This window comes from Alosa alosa, chromosome 9 (assembly GCF_017589495.1).
Source record: "Alosa alosa isolate M-15738 ecotype Scorff River chromosome 9, AALO_Geno_1.1, whole genome shotgun sequence".
Taxonomy (NCBI): domain Eukaryota; kingdom Metazoa; phylum Chordata; class Actinopteri; order Clupeiformes; family Clupeidae; genus Alosa; species Alosa alosa.
This window is the reverse complement of record NC_063197.1, coordinates 16,368,743-16,377,392: the sequence shown is the minus strand read 5'-3', so window position 1 is coordinate 16,377,392 and position 8,650 is coordinate 16,368,743. Positions and strand designations below refer to the sequence as shown.

Genomic DNA, 8,650 nt, shown 5'->3' with positions numbered 1-8,650 from the left:
CTAAAATTATGTTCAAGTCAAGTCAAGTCAAGTCACATTATGTTAAGGGAGAAAATCCTATTCAATGTATTGTACAGACGGAGAATGCCTTGACACATTTCAGAACAAACAGTTTTGTTGAAATAAAAAAGTGTGAAAACACAAATTTGCAACACCAATTAAATAAATAATCTCTCTCTTTCCCACAGGCACACAGAAAGAGAGAGAGAGAGAGAGAGAGGCAGAGCAAATCAAGTGGGTATAATCATAGCCTACACTTCACCAGACAACACATTTGTCTTCTGCAGAATGCATTTCATTCGTTTAGCAGGTGTGTCATTTTCCGGGTAGGCTGTTGAATTCAGAGTGGATTGTGTGAGAGGCTAAGATGATAAAATACCAGTGAACGCCTCCTCAGGACAGCTATGAGATCATACTCTCTCGAGGTTGACGAGAGGATGAGGTCATGCCAGCCAGCACAACTACCCTCCCATCTTTTCCACTAAGCAACCCATCTCCTCCCAATTCTCTTTCTCTCACACAGTATTGATCAGAAAAGTTAAGAGCAGTTTAGGTGGGTGTTCTTTGTCTGGATTGGGGACTCTACTACAGACCCGATCATGGCTTTGTTGTAAAGCATTTGAATGACACTGAGCTGGAACAATTTAAGCAGCAGCTGCTGATAATAAAATAGTAAGTTTGACCAGCTGTAGTGGTGTCATGTGGTATAATGACATCCAACTCTCATATTAATAGTGACCTGTCATTTCACAATGACTTTCGAATCTAATTTCTAAATTGCTTTATTTTACATCATAGCCTAGAGGCCAAGAGTCAAATAAACACTTTTATGAGATCAGCATTTGATCAGTGGGCCAATCACTATTTGCATCCATGAAAGGTAGTAGTCTATATAGATAGCAATTATCTACAGAACATTTCATGAAAATGAATTAATGCACTCTGTTCAACATGAAACTGGGAACAATTGTGGCAAAAGAGCCACTGTTTAGGAAAATCTATTGCCTACTGCCCCCGCATGGCAATATACTATCACTACATTCATTCTTGTGTGCTTTCATCAACCCGTATTTGACTACGGCATAAGGACATTAAAGGGATATAGCCTGCCCTTGTGAACTGTCACCTATTAAAATTAATTCTTGGGAATGTCCCAAGTTTTGCCCTTAGGCTAGGCTACTATTAACTCGTCTGATCAGTTTTGGTAAAAATGCAACCATAGGAGCCACGCTTGCCCCCCCACCCCCCATTTTTTTTTTTTTTAACCCAGACTACCAGTGGATGCCTGCACCTCTAGGCGAAATCCCGCCTCTTCTGACATCGAATTGGTCAATGCCTTTTTACCTTGCCCTTATTGGTCTCAGGTAGGCTAGTTATCAACACTGTAAACCTAAGCTTTCTCCTTTTGACTGCATTGAAATGCCAGTGCATGAAGCGCATGTTTAGCCCATCTGCTATACCTTCGTTTATTAAAGGGATAGGCTAGACGAGGGATAGATTTAGCTTGTTTTAGAGAACAACCAAATCTATGTAAACATTTCCTGGACATTTTCCAATAGACTTACAACTCCCAATCAAATTGAGAGAAGGCGTTTCCTCTCAGAGGATTGGTGGATTAACGCATTGGTTAGCAAAGTGCGACTAACAGGCTTGCGTATCAGCGTCACTTGGGACAGGGCATCCCTTCCCTAGTTGTCACACTGCTGTAGTTGCCCCCCTCCCTGGCACGGTTCACCCTATGTGGTCTTACGTCTCACGGTTTATCCTCAGGTACGTCTTCGATATATATAGCATTCTATATGTCCACCAGTGCTATATTGTTGACTGTTGTGGATGAGTAGCCTATTGGCTTTAGGCTTCAAAGTTTGCACATTCTTAGTATAAAATCCCATGAGATGAAAGCTGGTTTGTGTATTTTATTTTATCATAGGCTTATTATTTCCTGTTTTTGGCAGTAACATTTGTCTACTGTGATTTAACTTTTTTCTGTGATTTCATCTTTTTGTATATTTAGGCTGTTAAATATTTGTTTTACATATGTTTCAATTTTGCCAGTTTGAGAAGTAAGGCTTATTGACTGGTAGGCTATTATGAAGACTCTGAAAGCCAAGTTCCGAAAGACTGAGGTAAGGCTACCCTGAAACTACCCTGCAATATAACTTCTTTTGTCAATTTAGTGTTGTCTTTTTATTGTGAATAAGAACATTGTAATGTAAACCATGAGGGTGGGGGTGCTTCTGTCCTTCTGAGTTAGCTGAGGGGACTGGACTGGCCCCCACAAAGCGTCAGTGTTACCAAGCAGCCAGAGGCCAGTACAGACGGCAGACTGGGGCTGTAACCAGAGCTGCCTACCTGTTTTAAATAATTAACACACACACACACACACACACACACACACACTCATACATACACACACACACACACACACACACACACACACACACACACACACACACACACACACACACACATGCACACACACACACACACACTAAGACACACATCATTACCACACACACACACACACACACACACACACACACATACATACACATCTAGTGACACAATCATGCCCGTATAGATGATCACACATAGACTCCTCCAGCACCTTCCACCATGAGACTATAAGTCTGTCTGTCTGAGAGATGTCTGCATTGGCCCATGGGGTCCTCCCCTGGAGAGGAATGTTTTACCGGGCAAGCACAGATGATCCAATGAGCAAGGCCAGGATATCTCTCATACATTTCATCACCACTTGAACTAATTATATATCATTTGATATTTCCTCGGTGTCAGCACAATCTACAGAATATAGCAGATGTGGATATGGGAGGGATTGGATGGCAAATATTACCAAAATGACATGGCTGCTTTGCAGCTGAAATATAAGAAGAGACTGGATATGAAGTTACTGCTTATTGTGCTGAATGGTTTTCCAGGAGTATTTTACCTCATACTGACAAAGGTGTTTGGTGACAATAATAAGAGACAGATGATCAGCTAGCATGTAGAATATTTGGGAAATATTATTCTAAGAATATTTATTCAGGCATGCACAGCTAATGACTAATATTGGACTTGTTTAGAAACTAAGGTGATTTCCCTATGTCTTCCCTGTGTCTCTGTGGCCCTAGTGCCAGTGCCTTCCCTGCATGGAGCTAGATAACCAAAACACTGGCTCATAATGTATCCATGTGGTACACTCTCAGCCAGTATTTGCATGAATGCAGAATACGTTACATAACTATGGTAAATGAAATGTAGTTGTTCCCATTGAGTCCTTGTTAGTAGTGCGGAGTGGTTTGTTGTGGGAAGCTGGGGCATGCTGGGGCTGTGCTGCTGTTTTGTGGCTGCTGTGCTCCCCTCTCTGGTCTGGCACTCCCAGTCTGCCTGTGCCCGTGTCGGTTTCTGCTGAGCCCAGAGCTGCTGCCGCTGCTGCAGGAGGGCCTTTAGACAGCCGAGCCAGCAGCCAGCAGAGCTGAACAGAAACCTGATGGAGAGGAGAGAGGGAGAGAGAGGGAGAGAGAGATAAGGGAAGAGAGAGGGGGAGAGAGATAAGGGAGGAGAGTGGGGGAGAGGGTATGAGGCGACAGTTTTAGGCTAGAGTGTGTGAGAAAGAAGGACACAGAATGAGGGTGTGTGTGTGTGTGTGAGTGAAAGAGAGAGAGCGAAAGAGAGAGAGAGAGGGAGAGAAAGTATGTTGTGACTGTGCCAACCAATGACTGCGCTGTGCATGTATATCTGCAAACGTCCGAGGTGGGTGAAGGGACTCAGAGTATCAGCTGATCAGTTGCTTTAGAAAGAGGCTGATGTGAGGATTCCAAAGGGGTGTGTCAGTGTGTGAGTCTGTGCGAGAATGTCTGCTCGTCTTTAAAGGCTAGGAACCCGGTCAGTCTCCCAGGATGTTTTTTAAGACATTCTTATTCCTGTGGACGGAAGCAATTAATTAGTCAGTCAGGATGCATGTTGGCGAAGAATGGTCAGTCGAGCTAGTTTCACAATGTATATGTCAGTGCTAATAGCAAGAAGGGTATTTAGGTTATTTATAAATGATTGTTGAAGGTCATGTGTTTTGTCTGTGTTGATTTTAATTTGTTTGTCTTTTAACTACTGCTAATTTTAGTTCACTTTTGGTGATGATTTAGAGACTGAGTACTTGAGAGCACATGTCTGGATTGCGTTCCTTAAGGGTATGAGTAGGTCAGTGTCAGGGGACCAGGGTTCAGTGAGAGTCTGAGGTTACGTCTGTGCAGCTTCCGAGTGAATGAGTGAGTGTGTGAGTGAGTCTGTATGTTATATATGTGTTCTTGTGTGTGTGTGTTGTGTGATGTGTTGAGCACTACTGTGCACTACTGCTATCTGTGCTCTCAGCTGTATGGATCAGGCCCTGTCCAGCCTGATGAAGCGCTTCTGTGCGTGTCTTGCCCTGCTGGGGGTATGTATGTAAGCTACTACTCTTCTGCATTATACAGACTATAGTTTTTCATTCAGCACTTTTTAAACATATGTCTATGTTAAGTGCAATGTGTGCATAATTGTTGTACTGTGCTATATTCATTGTGCATTGCTTACTATACTCACTCCTACAGTATGTAGTTTATTGCCCCCTCTTTGTTGTCTCTAAATGTTAAAACTGGCAGTACTGATTTTTTAATTTATATTTCACTGACTTTCTTTCACATTTAGCTTACTAACAGTATATCAACTAAGCTTTCGGTGTATTGTACCACCCTTATGGTATTGTTGGATGTGGTATACTGCGGCCTACTTAACCAGAGTTGAATGAGGCATACTGTGCTGTATAATGTGAAAGTTGTAGGATGCCATGTCCATGTGTTTTGTACTGTACTTTGCTGTACTCCCTCCTGTCTCCTGGGCACACCAAGGGCAAACTCTTCTCCATATCTACTATGGGAAAAGCTGACATCACAGGATCAGATTAATCCGAATCCATTCAGCTCCCAGCAGACTCTGTGATGCAAGCTGCATACAAAAGACTTTAAACACACTCAAACTGTAACAGATAGTTATAACATTTAAACCTAGTGCCACTTTGCTGGCAGGTTTGATTGAGGCAGCATTCAAAACTCAACATAGGGCGGTTTATCTCACACAGCCACCACATAAGCTATTATTTGGAGCCCTCTCTGTGTAGAACAATTGAGAGATTAGCAGATGGATTTTATGACCAGGTAAGGTAAGGTTGCCTTCGTTTGCCCCCCATGGCTAGTCAATGGAGGAAAATGTGTAGAGATGAGATAGCGTTGACTGACACAGATAGCGTGACTGTCGGTGTTGTTGTTCTGGTTTGCCTCTCGGCCAGAGCCAGGACTGGAATAAGACTGATGAGAAGCTGCTGCAGGCCGTGGAGCAGAACGAGCCGGACAAAGTCTCAGCACTCATCGTCAAGAAGGGCCTCAATCCCTCCAAACTGGACGCAGAGGGGAAATCAGCGTGAGACACTTTTATTCAATCTGTCTTCAAGGAAAATTAATATTTTTTTCATAGCTGAAGGTGTTTGAAGGTCTGAAGGTAATTGAGGGTATGACCTTGGTGCTTGTTGGAAAGCATTTTGCTACCAAAAACTTATAGAATTTGACCCACCTGCCCCTTTACTGATTGCTCTTCCTGAACTTATTTTCTTGTGAAAGCAATTATTGTCAGCATTTCAGGGATTTAGCTCTCAAGGGCTTTTGTTTCAATATGTAATTTCAGATATAAACTGGAGAGGTGTTAAATTCCTTGTGCTGTAATCAGGGGATTTCCCACAGTGGCCAATCAACAACCAAGCCTATTTAAATTACACAACATACAAAATACAACAACAGTGCACAGTTGGAGTCGCAAACATGCTGCATGTTGTACTCAGGATCCCAACAGCCCTCCTTCACAGTACCACATGCACTGCCAGTAACCTGAATGCCCAACTAAAGAACCAAATTTTAACAAATGGCAACAAATTCTTCAGCCAATACTCTTTGTTGCTGTGGCCATTTATGATCCTATCAGCAAACAAAACACAAACCCTTGATGTTGGGTAAAAGCTCCCTAGATCAATGATGGATGAGAATGACACATTATGTAATGTATTATTAAAGGTGCTCTAAGTGATGTTGGGTAACGTCACTTCTGTTGACATTCAAACAAAACAGAGAGCTAGCTCGCTACTCCCTCCCCCTCCCTCCCATGCAATTGAAAGTCTTCTAAATGTGCATCACGTCATGAATGGCTGAAAAAGCTTGTTATGTTTCATGGTCCAGGCTGCACCAGGCTGTTTTGGAGTCTGGGCTGTCTACAGATTTCCATGTTTTTTTACAGTGTTTTCAGGGGACAGTTAGCGGATTGTAGGGAGATGTTTGCTGTATATGTGACAAAAAATGTTTTAGCTTAGAAACCACGTGACATTGCTTAGAGCACCTTTAAAGGAACCGTATGTAGGATTTTGGCCAAAACTGGTACTACAATCACTTTCAAAATACTGTAGAGCGGTGTACACCGCAGATGTGGTAACTAGAGCAGAGCTGGCAACCCAGATGCCGAAACACTACTGACTTTGTGATTACTAGATAGGTGGAGGGTGGCGGATCAGGCTTAAACACAAATATATAAGCATCAACATCAGTTGAGGGCTGCAACTTCACTTTTTTAAATGACGATATCCTGGCCGGACTACTGTTGCCAGTGATATAAGTATTTGAAATTAGCATGATTTCCTAATGTCTAGTGACAAATCAAGGCCATTTTATGATTAATTGAATTACATTTCTTACATACGGTTCCTTTAAATAACCTAATGGCAAACATACCTTGTATACCTTACACTGTTCCTCTCTCTGTCTTGTGCATTTCCCAGGTTTCATTTGTGTGCCTCACGAGGTCGTGCAGACTGTTTGGAGGTCATTATCTCTCACGGAGTGGACATCAACATCACAGATGGTGCTGGTGAGAAGGATCCCCTTTTATCTGTCTCTTTACTGATAACTGGTACTGACAGAAATGACAGGATGTCTGTTCAAAAGCAGTGTTCTATAGAGTCACAGTTGAGTTCTTTAGTGCTTGATTGCAAGTTCTTGAGTGCTTGATTGCAAAAAAATGAATCACATTTATACACTCAGCAATGTAACGGTCAGTTACTGTCAAGTGTTTTCTCTTCCGTGAATATATGAATGAAGATGAATATATGTTCAGTAAAGGGACAGAAGACACACTGGGCCAGATGTATGTACATTTGCGAACATAGCGTTATCAGCGTCATGGACAAACTGCAGATTGCGAATGCTGTCAGACCCAAGTTTCCGTCGTATTTATCAAACTAGTGTAAACTGCGCCTTTCTCTGCCTTTCTCCGCCCATAAACGCAATTTACGAACTTCCACAACTGAATGGCAGAGCCTATACAAGCGCAGTTGAATGAAGTTAACTGATGACAACATTAAAAAGAATCAAACGTTTAGCGATCATGAAATTATACCATACATGATAAGATGTCAACAAGCAGGGAGATAATGAAGATCAGTAGTTTTACTCAAAGTACTTGTGCACGTAGGCTATGGAAAATTGGTAAAATCTAGTTGCAAATCTAGCAAGTAGGAAAGTTTAAGTGAATGACGTGAAAGTGAAAGTAAGACATTCAAAAGGCCCACGAAAGTTAAGGTTGCTTTTGATAGTACAAATAATTACAAAACTGGTTGTCTAAATAGCGATTCTGTTGTCTTTGAAAGGTTCTCTTATTGACGCATTGAACTGCAATTTGGATTAACACCTGCTTTTACAAGGCGGAAGTATTTAGGCGCAGAATAGATGTGCGCTTTCAGGAGCAGTCTTTCTCCTGAAAATTCTACATACCGAGGAATACATAATTAAGCGCTCTTTATGCTTCCCCTCCCATCTTTTTACGCTAAACTCCCACTTTCCCCTGGATCCTCCCATGAATGCATATGCATGACACGAAAAACGCAATTAGCCATGTTCAGCTCCCGCGACAGGCAGTTTGTGCTTTTACATCATTGCGGCCTGTTTGTACATACTTCACAATGATTTTACACGCACATTGCGAAACAAATACGCCTGAAGTGGGCGCAAACGCGTTAGTACATCTGGCCCACTGTGCCTTTGTTGAGGAAAGGTACTGTACGTGTACTCTCTTTTACTTATTATTGCTCACCTCTTTTTACAGGATTTAATGCTCTTCATCTTGCTGCCAAGAATGGCCAACCTGAGTGTCTTAAAAGACTTTTGCAGGTAGGGAGTCGGCGGCAGCAGAGCATGGTGTACAGCAGTGATGAAAGTTTTTCACTAAATTCAAATCCATTCTCTTGAAGATGCGATATGTGTTTTGTTTTGTTTTTGCTGTCTAACCGTAAAGCAAAGGTGACTGTCAAGAAAGACTATTTGTTTAATAATTTCAAAGCTTGATATCTACAAGATTTTGTTCACAAAATCTACTTAATTTTCCATAATGAATTGGGTTAATCTGATTGCCTCTTGCACCTTTTTAATTCCCAGGAGAGAATGCCGGTTGATTCCACTGACACCATTGGGAGGACTGCCCTTCACCATGCAGGTGAGGTAATATCCAAGGCTACATGACCTCCTGGCGTGTGATCCAGCGTTCCCTCCATCATTTGGGTTGGCTCATATGTATATTTATA

At 42.1% G+C, this 8,650-nt stretch overlaps 1 protein-coding gene across 1 annotated transcript in view; it reads left to right on the top strand.

The window, feature by feature from the left end:
- The first annotated feature begins 3,842 nt into the window (after nucleotides 1-3,842).
- Nucleotides 3,843-8,650, top strand: part of ankrd24 (ankyrin repeat domain 24) — a 20,817-nt gene continuing 16,009 nt past the window's right edge. The window contains exons 1-5 of the mRNA XM_048251510.1: nucleotides 3,843-4,435; nucleotides 5,324-5,454; nucleotides 6,854-6,942; nucleotides 8,176-8,240; nucleotides 8,505-8,562. Of these exons, the coding sequence (XP_048107467.1) occupies nucleotides 4,376-4,435; nucleotides 5,324-5,454; nucleotides 6,854-6,942; nucleotides 8,176-8,240; nucleotides 8,505-8,562 (403 nt within the window). The 5' untranslated portion in view covers nucleotides 3,843-4,375. The remainder of the gene's footprint in view (nucleotides 4,436-5,323; nucleotides 5,455-6,853; nucleotides 6,943-8,175; nucleotides 8,241-8,504; nucleotides 8,563-8,650) is intronic.